The following is a 20,225-nucleotide window of genomic DNA, read 5'->3' on the forward strand; positions in this document are numbered from 1 at the left end:
CCGAAAGTGGTACATGCGTCGTGAGACCACGACCGTGTCATTTTTGTAAAAATTATATTTTTACCATTAACGTAAATATAATATAATATTTAATTAATTCTAAAGATTAAATATATTATATATATTAAATAATATTATACATATTACTCAAATGATTTATGAGTGTCGGCAGAGCACAAAGTGCTTTATGAGCTGGAAGATTGTTTGCATGCGTACGAAAAAAAAAAAAAAAAAAAAAAAAAAAAAAAACTTCTATAAAGTCATTCGATTTCTAGTAGCATTGTATCAATTCTCAATCTCTCTTTCTCTATTGTTACTTCGTATTATATATTATTATTATTATTATTATTATTATTATTATTATTATTATTATTAATCATATTATTATTAGGAGTTATTATTATTAGTAGTATACATAAAATATTACGACGGAGTGCTGTCTAAGTGTTTTCAAAACGGGTTTTATGAGTGGGATAGAGCTAAGGAAATTATGGGTTATAGCTATGGAGGTGATGGGTAATGTTCGAGGGTATGCTCGTGAGGTCAATCTAGTGTTTATCATCTCCGTTGCGTTTACGTACCGTTCCTGCAATATTGAATCTCAATATTGATACGTGAGTACTCATAATTTTATTTTTATATACCAATAGTGTATCCCTGACTAGTGCTCGAGAAAATAAGATTATGCATGCTTGTACATTTGATATTGCCCTTAGATAGGTTATGTTGAATCTTAAAGGTTGTTATACTAGGGATGAATTAAGGTATAAGATATGCATGTCATTGGAAAGCTAGCGAAAAATTAAGAACTTTTCATTTAGATATCGAATGGATTCGATGAACGGTTAGAAAGTTATGAATTAAACAATTAATTTCGTAATTAAGATTGCTAATGATAATTAGTGAACTAATTTTCTGGGTAATAAAAAGTGGTTATTTGGATTCTACTCGTCGAGTAGATGAATTTTCATATAAAGCACGTCTCGTTTCGTTGAACGGTTGTCAAGTTATGGATAAAAGAAGTTTTGTAAATTTTGATGAAACGTCGATACGGAAAATGAAATTCTTGTTGATCTGCGTTGTTTCAGATTAAAACAAAAATACCACTAAATTCTTAACTGTAAGGTCTAGCAAACGACTCTGGCCGTTTGTCAATTTGAGTCTCAACGATTTTTCTAAAAATCGTCAAAGTTGACTGTTTGGTTACATTTTAAAATTCTGAAAAGAACTGAAACTTTTTATTAAAAATGTCAGTTTTGTATCAGTTGTCATGGTCGGCCTGATGTGTGTTTACTTTTGCTAAAAATCATGTTATATCTTTGTGGTAACTAGAATTTGCAGGCTTTGACCGTTTGTCAATCCGAGTTTCGAGGAATTTTCTAAAAATCTCCAAAGTAGGCTACTCGGTCACTTTTGTAAATTTATTAAAGATGAAAAATTAATTTTGAAACGCCGAAACCGCGTTGGCAACTACGAGTTGTCTAGGTTTAGTTTACTTCTGTAAAATGTATACTTAATCTTTTTGGTAATGTATAACTTTTATCTTTGGCCGTTTATCAATCGGAGTTCCGATAATTTTTCTAAAAATCGTTGAAGGGGCCGTTTAGTCATGTTTGACCGAAAAATCATTTTGTTGTACAAGTTATTGTATTTTTGCATGCGACCTCGTTTTTACTTTAACCTTTGACTTTTGCACATTAGTCTCGAGCATTGGGATTGTGGTACACTATGACTTGGCCAAGTTTATTAGACAAATATTGACAAATACATAAATATATATAATTAATATAGGTTCGTGAATCCAAGGCCAACCTTACACTTGTTCAATGATGTTATATGTATTTTTACTACAAAATACAGTATGGTGAGTTTCATTTGCCTTTTTACCCTTTATATTTTTGGGCTGAGAATACATGCGCAACTTTTATAAATGTTTTACGAAATAGACACAAGTACGTAAAACTACATTCTATGGTTGAATTATCGAAATCGAATATGCCCCTTTTTATTAAGTCTGGTAATCTAAGAATTAGGGAACAGACACCCTAATTGACGCGAATCCTAAAGATAGATCTATCGGGCCCAACAAGCCCCATCCAAAGTACCGGATGTTTTAGTACTTCCAAATTTATATCATGTCCGAAGGAGGATCCCGGAATGATGGGGATATTCTTATATATGCATATTGTTAATGTCGGTTACCAGGTGTTCAATCCATATGAATGATATTTTTGTCTCTATGCATGGGACGTATGTTTATGAGAAATGGAAATCTGAAATCTTGTGGTCTATTAAAATGATGGAAACGATTGTTTAAGTTAAACTAATGAACTCACCAACCTTTTGGTTGACACTTGAAAACATGTTTATTCTCAGGTTTGAAAGAGATCTTCCGCTGTGCATTAGCTCATTTTAAAGATATTACTTGGAGTCATTCATGACATATTTCAAAAGACGTTGCATTCGAGTCGTTGAAGTTCATTAAAGATTATTATTAAGTAAATGACAGATTAGGTCATTTATAGTTTGGATATTATGAAATGGTATGCATACATGTCAACTTTCGATGTAATGAAAGATTGTCTTTTAAAAATGAATGCAATGTTTGTAAAATGTATCATTTAGAGGTCAAGTACCTCGCGATGTAATCATATGTTATTGTATTCGTCCCTATGGATTGGGTCGGGTCGTCTCACAAAACACATTTAACTTGGTTTTATACTTCAACTTAATCCATTTCAAGTTTATAAACCTCATTAAATCGCCAAATGGGTCATAATCACCACCAAACCCTAATTTGACCCAAAGTCACAATTAGTCAACCAAATAACCTTAAATGGGTTTCAATACTTCCATAATCACTAACTTAAGTGATTAAACTCAATTTCAAGTCCTAAACATGGCCAATTAGTTCACCAACCCAAAATCCACCAACAATTAACAATAAACCCAATTACTAGCTTCACTAAACCCATTTCATCACCTAAAAGGGTTTTACCACAAACTAACTCAAAACCCTAACTTGAATATCAAATCAAATAGATGAAATTCGGAGTTTGAGCTTACCAATACCACCACAACGTAGCTAGGAACGAAAGGAACAACTTTAGAACTCGAGCTTTTGATCAATTCGGCCTCCTTCTTCACCAAAACCCTAAATCTCTCTCTAGAATCTCTCTCTCTCTCTAAAATAGTTTGAGAGTGATGAATGGATGTGAAAATGATCCAAAACTGATCCAAACCAGCTAATATGGCTCACAAATCCGGCCCCAAGTGAAATTACCCAATTGCCCTTCATTTAAACCTTTTAAAAAGGCTGAAAATTGCCTCTGCAGCAATCGGCGCGCCGCGCCAGAATGTGGAGCGCCGCTCCAAATAACTGGAAATTGTGGTTGAGCCCAAAACAGGTTTCAGCAACTTGTTTTGGCCATAAATTTTCGACCGTAACTCCGTTTTTGATGAATCAAATATCGTTGGAAACGTAATAAGATATTCTATCCAATGATAAGGCTTTGAAACATCAACTCAAACTTTATTTGGGGTTGAAAAGATACGTACACACCTTGTCACTTCAGACAACGTCCAATTTCCTTCGACGTTCGAGCAAGCAACACGTACACTTCATACACGCACCATACACCATAAATACATTATGTACAATCAATATTTGGGTCTTACATCATTAGTTGCATGAAAGCACAAAAGATTATGAAGAAGGGACGCTTTGCTGTCCTAGCACATGTGAAAGCGGTAGAAACTGAGGTGAAGGGCGTGAACGACGTTCGAATTGTGAACGAATTTTCCGATGTCTTCCCAGAGGAATTGCCTGGATTACCACCGCCGAGAGCCGTAGAATTTCAGATTGATTTATTGCCAGGAGCTGCACCTGTAGCTCGCGCACCTTATAGACTCGCACCTTCCGAGATGCAAGAATTACAGAGTCAACTACAAGAGCTGTTAGATCGAGGGTTTATCCAACCAAGTTTCCCGCCTTGGGGCGCACTTGTTCTGTTTGTGAAGAAGAAGGATGGATCCTTTCGTATGTGTATCGACTACCGTGAGCTCAACAAATTGACAATCAAGAATCGGTATCCTCTTCCGCGAATTGATGATCTTTTTGATCAACTACAAGGATCGAGCGTTTATTCAAAGATCGATTTGCGATCCGGCTATCACCAGTTGAGGGTGAAGGAAAGTGATGTGATGAAGACTGCATTCAGAACCCGTTATGGTCATTATGAGTTCCTCATGATGCCATTCGGTTTGACAAATGCACCTGCCGTGTTCATGGACCTCATGAATCGTGTCTGCAAGCCTTACTTGGACAAGTTTGTTATCGTCTTCATAGATGATATCCTCATCTACTCTAAGAGCGAAGAAGAACATGAGCAACACCTCCGACTAGTACTTGAACTCTTGAGACAAGAACAACTTTATGCCAAATTCTTCAAGTGTGAATTTTGGTTGAAGGAAGTACAGTTTCTGGGTCATGTTGTGAGCGACCAGGGTATTAAAGTTGATCCCTCTAAGATTGAAGCCATCAACAAGTGGGAGACCCCCACTACTCCGACGCATATTCGCCAATTCCTAGGTCTCGCCGGTTACTATCGAAGATTCATCGAATGATTTTCTCTGATTGCGCGTCCTTTGACCGCGCTGACTCACAAGGGCAAGAAGTTCATTTGGGAACCTGCACACGAATCAGCATTCCAAACTTTGAAGAAGAAGTTAACCACCGCACCTATCCTATCACTTCCTGAAGGCAGTGACGACTTTGTTGTTTATTGCGATGCATCGAAGAGTGGTTTTAGTTGTGTACTAATTCAACGATCAAAGGTTATTGCCTATGCCTCCCGCCAATTAAAGATTCACGAGCGGAACTACACTACACATGATCTTGAACTTGGAGCCGTTGTCTTTGCGCTCAAATTGTGGAGACATTATTTGTACGGAACTAAGAGCACTATCTTCACCGATCACAAGAGTCTCCAGCACATCTTCGATCAGAAGCAACTGAATATGAGACAGCGTCGATGGATCGAGACGCTCAACGACTACGATTGTGAACTCTGTTATCACCCTGGCAAGGCCAATGTTGTAGCTGACGCTTTAAGCCGAAAGGAGAGGACGGCACCTCTTCTGTTAGGGCTCTGAACATCACCATCCATTCGAACCTCAACAGTCAGATCAGAGTAGCCCAAAATGAGGCTCTCAAAGAGGAGAACATATCTCACGAACATTTGAACATACTTGTCTCTCGATTCGAGGTTAGGGAGTCTGGACTCCGATGTTATGCCGGAAGAATTTGGGTACCTCTTTATGGAGATCTACGGAACCTTATACTTGATGAAGCACACAAATCGAGATATTCGATTCATCCTGGAGTGGGCAAAATGTACCACGACCTTAAAGAATAGTATTGGTGGCCGAATCTTAAGAAGGATGTTGCAACTTATGTTGGGAAGTGTTTGACTTGTTCGAAAGTTAAGGCCGAACATCAGAGACCTTCTGGGTTACTTCAACAGCCGGAAATCCCACAATGGAAGTGGGAAAGGATCACAATGGATTTCATTACTAAGCTGCCAAAGACGGTAGGCGGATGCGATACTATTTGGGTTATTGTTGACCGCCTTACCAAATCTGCACACTTCCTAGCGATGAAGGAAACTGATTCAATGGAAAGACTTGCTCAGCTGTACATTAAAGAGGTTGTATCTCGTCATGGTGTACCTTTATCGATCATCTCAGATCGCGATCCCCGTTTTGCTTCTAGATTTTGGCGTTCTTTGCAAGAAGCCATGGGAACTCATCTCGACATGAGTACTGCTTATCATCCTCAGACTGATGGGCAAAGCGAACGAACGATTCAGACCTTGGAGGACATGCTGCGTACATGTGTCATTGATTTTGGAAAGGCCTGGGAAAGGCATTTGCCACTCGCTGAATTCTCGTACAACAACAGTTATCACTCTAGCATTAATGCTGCACCTTTTGAAGCATTGTATGGCCGCAAGTGCCGATCTCCTATTTGTTGGGCCGAAGTAGGCGAAAAGCAAATCACCGGACCCGAGGTAGTCCACGAAACCACGGAGAAGATTGCTCAGATCCAAGTTAGACTTAAGACTGCCCGTGATCATCAAAAGAGTTATGCCGATCTTAAACGTAAGGACTTTGAATTCAACGTTGGTGATCGTGTAATGTTAAAGGTTGCACCTTGGAAAGGTGTGATCCGTTTTGGAAAACGTGGGAAGTTGAACCCACGATACATTGGTCCTTTTGAGATCTTGGAACGTGTTGGACCCGTTGCTTACCGATTAGATCTACCAGCACAATTGAGCTCAGTTCATCCTACCTTCCATGTGTCAAACTTGAAGAAGTGTCTTGCTGCACCTGAACTTATCATACCACTTGAGGAGCTTACGATTGACGACAAACTCCACTTTGTGGAAGAACCAGTTGAGATTATGGATCGTGAGATCAAAACTTCGAAACGCAACAAGATTCCGATCGTTCGAGTACGATGGAATGCCAAACGAGGACCTGAGTTTACTTGGGAACGAGAGGATCAAATGATGCGGAAATATCCTCACCTTTTCCCGACTCCTCCATCTACCTCAGCTTAAATTTCGGGACGAAATTTTCTTTAACAGGTGGGTAATGTAACGACCCTGGAAATTCCAACGTTATTTTATTAATAATTATTATTATTAATACGCGTGTTTAAACGAATGTATGTTATTACATTTACATGTTGCCATGATTGCCCGTACTTGACTTTTAAGTGCCCGAAACGTCTTTGTGACACACGAAACTTCACGAATAATATTTCTAGATATTATTTGCATTCATGATTAAGTTTTATTAATCATTTTGATTAACTATGGCTATTAGTTAGTTAATTGGGCTTTAATTGGGTTTATTTGTTAAACTACTTGAACTTGGGCTTTATTGTGAAATGGACTCATGATATTGGGCTTCTAAGCCCACCCTACTTATATTTATGGATTAATTAGCCCATGAGACTTGTAAGTATCAAATTTAAATGTGAACTAGTTAGTTACTTCCTTAAGAATCTTGTTACTACACAATCCCCATGTAAACCCATCTAAAATCCAACTTTTGTAAGGCTTTACAAGCAAGTAACCATTGAACTTTCCTCTCCTCCCCTTGAGCTCCTAAACCGTCGGCTAGGACTCCATATGGAGTGGTTTTTGTTTCATTTTTCACTTACTTCATTTGCTAGATTTCCTCTCATTTCAAAACACTCTCAAACTTGCATTTCATTCTCTCTCACATTTCTCTCTTCTTGTAAGTGTTTGAACAACTTCTTCCTTTTCTTTTTTCTTTCTAAAACCGTAGGCCTTATGCCCTTTAATCATCATCATGCTTTGTTTGATTTAATCTTTGTTACTTGTGTTGATTTCTAGTAGTTACTTGTTACTTACTTACTTGGTTACAAGGATAAACTTTCTAGTTTTATTCTTCTTTTATCTTGTTTTAACAAGAACATTCAAGAACTAAACTCTCTAGTTTAGGTTCTACATATAATGTTTCAAAGATTATAAGTTCATTGTTGTTGAAATCATACTTGTAAGTCATGGAAGTAAACTTAAAGTTTACTTTACTTAAAGATCAACTTTGGTTGAATCTTTAAAGTATGAGCAACCCTTGAACTAATTACTTGTTTAATTAACTTGTTTCTTTATTTTATACACTTTAATTTCATGTAGTTAGTTTATATGGTCAAGTACTACAAGTTAGTCTTGATCTCATATCTCTTGAACAAATTAAGTTAACTTTGAAAGTTCAAGAACACACAAATAAGTTTTCCTTAAATATAACTTTGGATCTAGACTTTTGAGTCTTGGATCTTCAAGATCAAACTAAGAACTATGTTCTACTACTTATGATCTTGATTAGTTAGTTTACTTTCAAGTTTGTAACTTGTTATTAGCTTTAAAGTCCATGTATGTGTTAGATCTAAGACCTTGATGCAACTTTGGTTCATCAAACTTCATACAACTCTTAAGTGAGTTGTGCTTCATGTATTAGACTTGCACACGGGTTATGATGGTCAAGACTTGGTTGAGATGATGTAGATACATCAATGAGTTGTACACTTGAAGCTATATGCATCAAGGATGAGAACCATGATGAACATCAAGCACCAAGACCACCGAAACCCTTTTAAACTCACTGTTCTGTCCAAAACCTACTGACCTGATGATTCTGGAACATACCAGTAGACCTAGGCTGTTCTAACCTTGATTTTTAGATAGAACTTTTCGATTAGATAGCTTTTCATATAGGACTCGTCTTAATCCGAGTTACGGTTTAGGATTTATGGCCCTCCGATCGTTACTATGTCCTTTAACGTTGTGCAGAAATTTCTGACCTACTCGCACTTAGACCGTCGCCACGGTCAAACCAAGACGAGTTTGCTTCTATAAATTTTACCACACTTAAGGGACTCATAGACGGAGCCATGGCCACTGGTCTCACCTTAATTCAGTAAGGGTAGAGGCCGTGGTGACTGACTGAAGTTAGACTTTGTTGAAAACTACTTTCATAAACGAAACTTACTTTACGCCTTTTGTTTGATGATGAATGATGATGACCCTTAAGACCTTAATTACATACTTTTAAACCTATTAAGACGATTTACTGACTTAGTACTATTTGACTTAGGTTGAGGACTTCTGACCATTTACTTGCACACCTTTCCCGACTACTACTTTACCGCTACATATCATTGTGAGTTATAGCATTTCCTTTTTACTTTAACTTATTTTGGGAACTGAGAATACATGCGGATTTTATGTTTTACATACTAGGCACGAGTACTTAAACTTATATATGTGTGGGTTATACAACGGCATAAACATTCCCTTTAGCTCGGTAACGTTTAATCATCGGTTTTTGAACCGTGAACGCGAATCTTAGATATGGATCCATAGGGTTTGACATCCCCACTCAGGCAAGTAGCACTAGCATTTAACGAGTGTTTAATACTTCGTAAACATACGCACTCGCCAAGTGTACTTTCAGGGGGTATTTTAAACGTTAAGTTAGTTACCAAGTGCCCACGGTTAACATATACTTTATCATACTGTTTTGAAATGCTCTTTGTAGCACTGAAATCTCGTGGCCTACCTTACATACTGTTATACTTAAACTATAGCTCACCAACCATTGTGTTGACGTTTTTAAGCATGTATTTCTCAGGTGCTTGAGGTTGCTTCCGCTGTGTACTAGTCGTGATGTAGAACCCGCTGCTTAGAGTTGTCCACGCATGAACTACTTTACTTTGCATTCAAACATTCGTACTTTTGAACTATGACTTGTAACGACCATTGTGGTCACGTACACTTATTATTTGCTTCTACTTAGTGAAGCATGCTTTTGAAATGTAAAACATTTGATGTCGGTTATGACATCAACTTTTTATCATGAATGCAACTTCTTTAATTACAGCATATAGTACTTAACCTTGTAATGATCCTGTTGTTGATGATTCGTACACGATATTTTTGTACGGGGCATCACATATGAACTAAGAAGGAAAGTATAGGAATGGTGAAAATAATGGAACGGAAAAAGTTTAATTTATAATGGAAATATCAGACAGAGTAATCGAGGCAGATCACCGTATTTAATTATAGAGATCTTAATTTTCTTATTAGCCGAAGAATCAAATCTGTTAGATTTCGAAGATTTTCTTTAAATCTCTTGAATTTCGGAATTCAACAATGACTACATCAAAAGTCAAGATGAATCTTTATTTCTCAATTCACTCTTTTGTGATAGCTTCATTCGTACTCTTCGAATAATCGAATTGTTTTATCTGTATTACTCAATGATGATAAAACTCTATTTATCAACTCATATTCGCCATGAAAACATTTTTATTGTTAGCCATGACCACCTCACTCAAATTTCGGGACGAAATTTCTTTAACGGGTAGGTACTGTGACGACCCGGGAATTTCCGACCAAAATTTAAACTTGATCTATGTTGGATTTTGACACAATAAGCAAAGTCTGTAATGTTGAGTCTCAAAATTTTTGAACTGTTTACATGAATAACATTTACCCTCTGACTGTTCCCGACAATTCACGAACCTTTAATTGAAAATAGAAATGTTGATATAAATAATTATATTGGTAAATAATTATATATAATAATTTGAATATGTAAATATAATAAATTTGCTATTAAAATAAATCTATATATATGATTTTTATACATAATCATTATTGTATGTATGTTATAATATATAAAATTTATTTATATAATAATAAATGTTCAATAAAAGTTATTATATAATATATTATATGTAATTACAAGATAAAATTATAGTTGTTTTAGTAATATAATTATTACTTTCATTATTATTATTAATATTATTAATGTTAATATTAATTATTAATATTAAAAAAAAGAAAAAGTCATGAGCTAGTACCATTCAGTTACCCATACCCCTCAAAACTGTATTTGATTTTTGTAATTGTCGGATGTTGTTACAAGTCATTCTCAATCACCATTAACAACTAAAATCATTCATTATATATATCATCATCTGCAATTGAGAATGAATCAAACTGAAAAATTCAAGAAATAAACTCACACTCTGTACATTCATCTTTTTCACCATATTTTGATTTAGAACAAATTTTCAAAATGTAATAATGCAGTCTTGTTAGGAATCGTCTATCTAAACTATCTGTAAGTTTTCAATCCTCAATTCTTTCTATTAATTTCTAATTTGAGAGTCAAAGTTTTGGTTTTCAAAGTCAACTAAGTGTTCTTGAATCAAATTCGCGTTTGTTTTGATATCTCCAGTTAATTTGATGATCCATAAAGATTATAGGAATGATTTGCAACACAATTCATGTTGTAATCATAACCTATAACACTTTTAATCTAAAAATCAATTTTCGAGTTCTTGAGTTCTTCACAGTAATATACACTAACGTAAATTCGAAACAAATTTCAAATACTAAAAATGCAGAGTTGTTAGGAATCATTTACTTAAACTTCCTGCAAAATCTCAAGTTCCAATTCTTAATAACGAATTCGAATTTGCGAGTCAAAGTTAAATTGTCAAAAGTCAACTGTTTTGTTCTTGGAGAAATTAGAGCTTGTTTTGATGTTTTAAGTTCAATTGACGATTTCAATAGTTTTTAGGAATGATTTGAAACATGTTTCATGTTGTAAAGATTGTCCAAAACGAACTCAAAATTGAAAACAAATTTTTTTTTCATGGCTACGCGCAAGCAGTAGGATTTTTTTTTGTTTTTTTTCTCATTTTTTTTATATCATGAACACATTTTTTTTTGTTTCATGTTGTTTACAAGTCATAAATGAAAACCCGTTCGATTGTTGTTGAGTTTTTGCCCCCGTTTGATTTTAAACTTGGTGAAGAAGATGATGAACATGGCTAAATGAAATACTAGATATATAGTTTGGGTTGCCTTATAAATCAGATAAACAAGACAGAGGGAATGCTTAAGTGTGTTTGCGGGTGAGCGGGAGGTCTCTAGTTCAAACCCGGTTCAGGGCATATTTTTTTAGAAAGGCTTTGGAAGGTTCGTGAATCCGAGGCCAACCCTACATTGTTCAATGTCGTCATATGTATTTTTACTACAAAATACATTATTGTGAGTTTCATTTTCCCTTTTTTACTCATTACATTTTTGGGCTGAGAATACATGCAAATGCTTTATTAACTGTTTTATAATATTTATATGCGTGAGTTTCATTTGCTCCTTTTTTAATTGCTTTTGCATTATATATTTTTGGGCTGAGAATACATGCGCTGTTTTATAAATGATTTACAAAATAGACACAAGTACGTGAAACTACATTCTATGGTTGAATTATCAAAATCGAATATGCCCCTTTTTATTAAGTCTGGTAATCTAAGAATTAGGGAACAGACACCCTAATTGACGCGAATCCTAAAGATAGATCTATTGGGCCCAACAAGCCCCATCCAAAGTACCGGATGCTTTAGTACTTCGAAATTTATATCATGTCCGAAGGAGGATCCCGGAATGATGGGGATATTCTTATATGCATATTGTTAATGTCGGTTACCAGGTGTTCAATCCATATGAATGATTATTTTTGTCTCTATGTATGGGACGTACATTTATGAGTACTGGAAATGAAAATCTTGTGGTCTATTAAAATGATAGAAATGATTATTTATGTTAAACTAATGAACTCACCAACCTTTTAGTTGACACTTGAAAGCATGTTTATTCTCAGGTATGAAAGAAATCTTTCGCTGTGCACTTGCTCATTTTAGAGACATTACTTGGAGTCATTCATGACATATTTTAAAAGACGTTGCATTCGAGTCGTTGAGTTCATCAAGATTATTATTAAGTCAATTATAGTTAGATATATTATTAAATGGTATGCATGCCGTCAACTTTCGATGTAATGAAAGATTGTCTTTTCAAAAACGAATGCAATGTTTGTAAAATGTATCATATATAGGTCTAGTACCTCGCGATGTAACCAAATGTAATGTATTCGTCCTTGTGGATTAGGACGAGTCGTTAGATATATACCCAAGAAGACTGTTGATTCTAATAATGGCTTGCATAAGTGTGTTTCCGGTGTTAAAAGGAACCCAGAAGTTGGGACAAGCAAAAGTTCACAAGTGAAGACTCGGAATGCGTTCGATGCTATGAATAAAGAGGCATTTAGATTAATTGATGAAGAAAGCGATGTTGAATCTGATAAAGATGAAACTGTTGAGTTTGTGGCTTCGAAAACTTCTTCTAAGGATAGAACTACATATGGTTTGAAGTCAGGCTGGTTATAGGTTGATTTGTAAGTGGTTAGGCAAGTTGTTATTGTGTTGATTTTGCTAGTTCTTTTTGTTTTTTGGTTCTAGCTTGGTTGCTAGGTTGTTCATGGGGACTCAAGGTGCGCTTGAGGTCGTTTTGTGCTTTCTTGTTTCTTTTATTATTAATTTTTTAATAATATTTACCGGGTAATACCTTTTACCCAAAAAAAAAAAAATACGGTGTGCGTAAGTAAGTAATTCTGGGTTCGGGTTATGAGTTTACCTGGCAACCGAACAGATTGTGCCCCAACAAATTGGCGAGAGGGAATCCGTGCTGGAGTCTCTCCATTGCAATGTTGGTGGATATGTGTCTATTTATCTCGAATGGTGGGTTTGCCGCAAATATTTCTTTGTGTTTGTATTTCGAACCAAAATCAGGGTAGTTGTTCAAATGAAACCGAAAGCAAAGATGTAATATAACACACATTATAGTCTGTCAAATAAAAGACCATGAAATACAAAAACAACAGCCAAACCCATCAATCATTGCAAAGCAACAACACACGAAAAAGAAAATGAAATCACAAAGTTGTGTTTTTGTTTGATTGACTGAACTAAAGAAAGAAGTATCTTGTAAAAAGTAACATGATGAATGAAATGCACCAGAACAAAGCAGATGCAAAGATGTCAAAAAGAAAACATGTAAAAAAGAAAACCAAAACAACGATTTACTTTTCACGATGTAAAAAAATTAAGAAAACATGTCAAAAGAAAATTAGTAATACAGTAATAGATAGATAAATTAGCTAAATGATTTTCTTAATTACAAAACATCATCGTGACTCTGAATTTTTCGCATCGTATTTAATTTCATTGAAAAACACTAGCATAGAGAGTCACGATGTTAGCGTCACAACTACATTAATCATATTACATGTTAATTGTGGGCTTTTATACTTAGTTCCGTCAACCATCATCGTGACTGAATTTCAACCACATCGCTTCTTCTGTAAATGCTTCGGAATTTCTGAGAACCACTACTCATAACCATCATCGTGAACCAGAAAAATAATCACAGTTAAACGTTAACCCTTTTCAACCGTTTCCTCAGACCGGATTAGTCACCGGAGAAGCTTCCGGCGATGTGAAAGAATATGGCGTAAGTATATAAAACTTATACGGTTAGGTGGAGATAAACGTTACGGATTCATTGGTTGTAGTGACGTTCTCTATTACGACGGCGTGAGGGCATAATCGACGGTCAAATAGGATATGGGGGTTTTCTTAAAGAGAGAGAGAGATGTACCGTTTCTGTAATCCGGCACTATATTTACGTTTTTTTAATATAATTAGCGGAAATTAATCACGATTACTGATGGATTAACACGTGGATTAACTTAAGAAAAGTGATTAGGAGGCTGCCACGTCATCACTAATTCACTTGCTTTATGTAAGTTATAGATATATAGATATAGATTTGTGAGACTGGTACAAGGTTGGTCAATATGCCCCAGAAGTTTTTAACAATATGTCTGTAAAAATCGATTTTAAAATATGCCTCATGTCCACACATCACGCACAACACATGATGCGTGCAAACCCGTGCGTGATGCGTGTGTACGAGATATTCAGCGAGACAACCATTTTTTCCTCGCAAAATCGTATCACGCACCAAGAACCACCGACGATGTGTGGTGCTTGGTGTCTAAATGAACGTATTTTTTTAACTCGTAGCTCAGATTTAGTCACTGGTTTGGCCTTTTTCTTATTTTGACTTTTAAACGCACTTTTGATGATTGATAACAAGCCTATTTCGTGTACTTTTAGTGTACATTGGTGATAAGTCTAAAGAAATACATATTAGAATGATTATAGCAACTTATCAATGGTCAAAAGTGCGTTTAAAAGTCAAAATAAAAAGGGAAAAACTGAAGCTCTTCGAAGCCTCGTTTCGAAAAAAATTTGGGACAAACCGCCTACCCCGATTTGCCACCGGATAGATCTCAAAAAATACACGATTTCAAAAAACATTGGTGACTAAATCGGAGCTGCGAGTCAAAAAATACGTCCATGAAAAGTTATTGCCAAACAAGCATTAAACACCAAGCACCATGTACCAAGCTCCATGCACCAAACACGATGCACCAAGCACTACGCACGTGCGTGTTGTGTGGTTTTGATGGGTGTTTACGAACAAAAAGGGTTGTCAAACTGAATAACTCGGAAACACACATTACGCACGAGTTTGCACGCATCATGCGTGGTGTGTGATGCGTGGACAGAGAGCATATCTTACAATTTCGATTTTTTTGAGTATATTGTTAACGACTTTCGAAAATTGGGGCATATTGACCAATTTCTCCTAGTACAAATATATGCTACAGCCTACAAACCTAGTGGGCTAGTCACATTTGGAACAAAGAAAAACGAAGTGGGGTTTATAAGATGAGTTTTGAGCTGGGTTAATGATCTGTAGTAGACTTAAGCACATTATCATATGTGGTTAAGAAAATATAATAATTTTAATCCTATATGTAATTGAGTTGGTATATATTTGTTTTTCTAAGACCACTTCTAATTAAAGTGTCTTTGGTCTGTAAATACATTGCTAATGAAGCCACTATTGAGGGTGTATAAACTATTGTCAATATGGACTTGTTATTCATTTAGTAAATGTCAAGTTTTTTCCATCACATGGCTTTGCATAATTTTGTTGTACAATTTGCATCACAAGTTATACATGTATTTATTGATTAATATAGTGAAGTGTGATGGTTGAGAGTGAAATGTGATGAGTTAATAATAGTAAAGAAATGATAATGTGGTACTAATGTGTCAGCGTGTTAATTTGAAGAAGATCTTCATGGTTAGAAATGCTTTAAGAAAATAATAACTTATAATTTATACTCGTGTCATGTTATTGGCACATATTGATTGATTATCCTAAAAGAATATTTTGAAGACAAATACTTTTTTTATTTAATACGTAGTATTTGATATGCGTAACCATAAAAATACAAATATAAGTATAAGTCTACTTTAATAAAAACTTTACTTAATATAATAACAAAAAGATAAAAAAAAAAAAAAAATTTATTGTGAGTGGCAATAAATATATTTGTATAGTTTCTAGCGAAATAAAATTAAATCGTGGCTGTAGTTTAGTGGTAAGAATTCCACGTTGTGGCCGTGGAGACCTGGGCTCAAATCCCAGCAGCCACAAAGTATTGAGTCAACAGCAAGCGTCGATTTATTGGCGACTTAACTGACTCTTAGAGCCTAAATTAAATTTCATGCATGATTTAAAACCCATGAAAATTTGATTTTACCATTTTCATGGCGTCTCAATTTTATTTTTTATTTTATTTTATTTTTTTAAAAACTTTTTCCTACTTATTGGTCGGAGGTCCAGTCGGAAGCAATCTCTCTATCCGTCGAATAGAGAGAGGGATGATTTTCTCTACTTTTGAGAGTGTTTTCACTCTAGGTGGAGAAATGACTTGACTTTATTCTCGGATAGAGGAATGATTGTCTACATCTCACCTCCCTCATGCACCACTTATGTGGTATTGGGTTTTGTTTTTGTTGTTGTTGTTGTTGTTGTTGTTGTTGTGGTGTTATTATTTATGTTTATTATTATTTATTAATTATTAATTATTTAATTTATATTAATTATTACTTAAACATTTTTTTTATATTTATTATTACATCAGCTGGATTATTTAAGTCATAATTCTACCTTAAATTCATGGTTCAAGTAATCAGTTTCATTATCATTATTCATTAAATTCGGAGTTCAAGTAATCAGAATCATTATCATTATTTTATTCACTGTAAATTCGGTGTTCAAGTAACCTAAATTATTATTCCGACTTTAAATTCGGAGTTCAAGTAATCAGAATCATTTAACTTAATTATCTTTTTTTATAGCAACGCGTGTTTATAATACAACCACCATATACATAATCAAAGTTGGGGAACTCAATTGTTTTACGTTACCTTTTCCTATAATCACACATTATTTAAAACTTGAAAAATCTTAAATATCGGCAAAAACTATTCGTTGATACTTTGATAGTCGATATAATTTGGTTAATTTGTTATTTGTTACTCCTATTTTACAGTTTGAATTCACCTACTCATGGTAATCTAAGCTACATACCGTACAACTGTAACATATTAAATGAATATTAGCTAGTTGTATAATATAAACTTTACGTATGTCATGTACTATTTACGCCTAAAGTAGTAACAACTTTGTTTCCCTTTAAATTCAAAATTCACCTACTCATTTATTTCAAAATACTTATGAAACACACGAATTTGAAATATTAAAGATGTTACAAATTCAATAATACAAAACTTAGCTAACCCCCATCAACCACCATTCCTTAACACAAACCCTCATCAACCACCATTCCTTCACACAAACAAATCCCCAATTTTGTTCATATAACTATGAATTCAACACCATCACCACATCAAACAAACCCCATGAATGCCACCTCGGATTTGACCATTATCGAGCAATGTCGAATATCGCCACCACCATTCACCATCGGCCACCGCTCAATGCCACTTACTTTTTTCGACATGACATGGCTACTTTTTCCGCCCGTTCATCATACTTTCTTTTACGATTTCCCCCACTCAAAATCTCATTTTTTAGAAACCGTTGTTCCTAATTTAAAACACTCGTTATCACTCACCCTTCAACATTTTTTCCCTTTCGTTAGTAATTTATTTGTGTTTACTGTGCCTGATCATTCGGGTCTTATTAAAAAACCAGAAATCAGGCACGTGGAAGGTGATTATGTGGCACTTACATTTGCTGAATCCAGTGCTGATTTTACTGATTTGACAGGAAATCATCCTCGAAAATGTGAAAAGTTTTATCCACTTGTACCTCATTTGGGTAAAGCTGTTAAAACATCCGATTACGTCAGCATCCCACTTTTCTCGGTTCAAGTGACGTTTTTCCCAAACTCGGGAATCTCTATTGGAACGACAAATCATCATAGCCTTGCTGACGCGACCACCCGGTTCAGATTCTTGAAGGTGTGGACTTCGATGGCTAAATTCGGTGAAGATAGATCCGACATCTTGACTCGAGCTCCGCCAATTTACGATAGATTGATTGATATTCCTAAATTAGATGAAAAAAAGTTGAAAGAAACAAAGCTGGAATCTTTTTATCAACCTCCAAGCCTTGTTGGTTCTGGTGGCGATAAGGTTCGGGCCACATTTGTTCTGGCCCGAACCAATATCGACCGGTTGAAGAAAATGGTCGTAACCCAATTACCAGAAGTGGAGTACGTATCTTCTTTTACAGTTACATGTAGTTACATTTGGAGTTGCATAGCAAGGTCACAAGCTAAAATTTGCAAAGACGATTTAGAACAGTTTATATTTACTGTTGATTGTCGATCTCGGTTGGACCCACCTGTTCCTGCAGCTTATTCTGGTAATTGTGGTGCACCTTGTATTGTAACAATAAAAAGTGTGGTTTTATCGGGCGAAAACGGGTTTTTAACAGCTGTTAAATTATTCGGAGAAGGTATAACCAAAATGGTGAATAATAAAGACGGAATCTTGAAAGATGCCGAAAAGTGGCACGATGGGTTCAAGGTTCCGGCTAGGAAGATTGGCATTGCGGGTACACCGAAACTTGATTTTTACGCGATGGATTTTGGTTGGGGGAAGGTGAAAAAGTATGAAACAATTTCGATTGATTATAATTCATCCATTTCTATAACTTCTGGGAGAGAATCAACACAAGATGTAGAAATTGGATTATGTTTTCCGAGTTTGCAAATGAAGGCGTTTGGTAAAATCTTTAATGTTGGATTAGTTTAGATATAGTTGAGTTGATTTGTCAATTGGTATCATCCAATTTTTATGTGTATGACTATTTTGGTTTGTTTCATAAGTTTTATTTTAATCAATAAAGTCTCAAGTGCGCTTCCAATATTATTGTAAGACATTACCATGTTTTATATTTGAAATGATTTCTAAATATTAATCAAGTTTTCTAACTAGAGACACAAATAAAATAAGGGTTTTACTATCCTGTGTTCTTAGAGTACAAAATAAAAAGCGATTAATAAAATTATTATTTTTTATTTGGTTAGATAATGCAGATAATTTCAAGGCATGGGTTATGGTTTATGAGAACTCTTTGTTAATTATATTTTACATTTTGTTTTTATACACATCAATTTCTTAACATATTACTCCCTCCGTCTCAAAATAATTGTCATGTTGGACTTTTCAAAGTCAATTTATTTTTAATATGAAAAATTTGAGTTTGATAATAAATGTTACTACAGGAGTATTTTGTATCCTTAGAGCACAAGATAACTCATAAACAGATAATCGAATCAAACCGTTTCTAATGTCAGAACTAGAATAGAATTATAAAAAAAAACATTGCTAGAATATCATCATACATATGTACAACCTACTCTATTTACACTTACATATACATATCATGATCAAAAAGAGACCAAGTAATAAAAAAAACCATTAAAAAAATGAAAATTGCATGGTTGATGAAGGATCCCAGTTAATTAAGACCCCAGCAGCTAAGATACATAACGGTTCGAAGCGATTCATCGGGCCAACCTAGTTTCTTTGAGCCGTCAGCCGAGGTCTTTTGACTACATGTATAAGTATTAGCCATGGTAACACATGGTCTTTGCAAAATTATTTTACAAGTAGTATTATGATCAATGATCATAAAACCATCAGATTCACACTTGTTTATTTCATCATTTCTTGTTGCCATTTGCTTGAGATTAAAAGAAAGAGATTTGGTTCAAAAGGTTAGCAGGTTATATATATAGACCAAGAAGACTGGAGGTTTGATATATAGGGGAAATGTCAACAACAGGATAAGGATCAAAACCAGGACTAGTACACTAGTATTTACTCCGTATTTAATTAAGAGAAGTACATAATGAGATTTCATACCATCATTATTAGCAAAATCACGACTAAATTTAATTATAATTTTAATTATAATTATAATTATTGAATTTAAACTAGAGGATAAGATCAACCTGGTCTATACGTGGGGATCTAACCTCCTACAAAACTATTGCCCACTTGGTTCATAGCTTTAAAATTAAAGTTGGTTTCAAGGATTCTCTACATCTCTTTATGCGTAAGATGACAAGATCATTTGTTTACTGTAATGGTAAATGTTGTAATATTGTGAAATTGGAGAGGTAATTATGCTAACGTGACATTGTTATGAGATAAATGATGCGCTATAATAAATGTTGTGTTGCGGGTGTTGTAGGTGATGTGGTAAAATATAGTTGTGGTTGGGTGAATAAAGAAATAGAAAAATGGTCAATCAAAATACTCCCTTCACATTGTCAAATCTATAATTTGTCCCAACAAAATCACAACATCCCTT

The 20,225-nt window shown here is 34.9% G+C and overlaps 1 protein-coding gene and 1 non-coding gene across 2 annotated transcripts; both read left to right on the top strand.

The window, feature by feature from the left end:
* The first annotated feature begins 15,952 nt into the window (after nt 1-15,952).
* TRNAH-GUG (transfer RNA histidin (anticodon GUG)) lies at nt 15,953-16,024 on the top strand. Its single transcript has one exon. It is a non-coding gene; the product is annotated as a tRNA-His (tRNA).
* A 1,272-nt stretch (nt 16,025-17,296) lies between these two features.
* LOC139858652 (malonyl-coenzyme A:anthocyanin 3-O-glucoside-6''-O-malonyltransferase-like) lies at nt 17,297-18,758 on the top strand. The gene has a single exon (XM_071847483.1). It carries the CDS (start codon nt 17,297-17,299, stop codon nt 18,656-18,658), a length of 1,362 nt encoding a protein of 453 aa, XP_071703584.1. The 3' UTR covers nt 18,659-18,758.
* Nucleotides 18,759-20,225: the final 1,467 nt, after the last annotated feature.

This window comes from Rutidosis leptorrhynchoides, chromosome 7 (assembly GCF_046630445.1).
Source record: "Rutidosis leptorrhynchoides isolate AG116_Rl617_1_P2 chromosome 7, CSIRO_AGI_Rlap_v1, whole genome shotgun sequence".
Taxonomy (NCBI): Eukaryota; Viridiplantae; Streptophyta; class Magnoliopsida; order Asterales; family Asteraceae; genus Rutidosis; species Rutidosis leptorrhynchoides.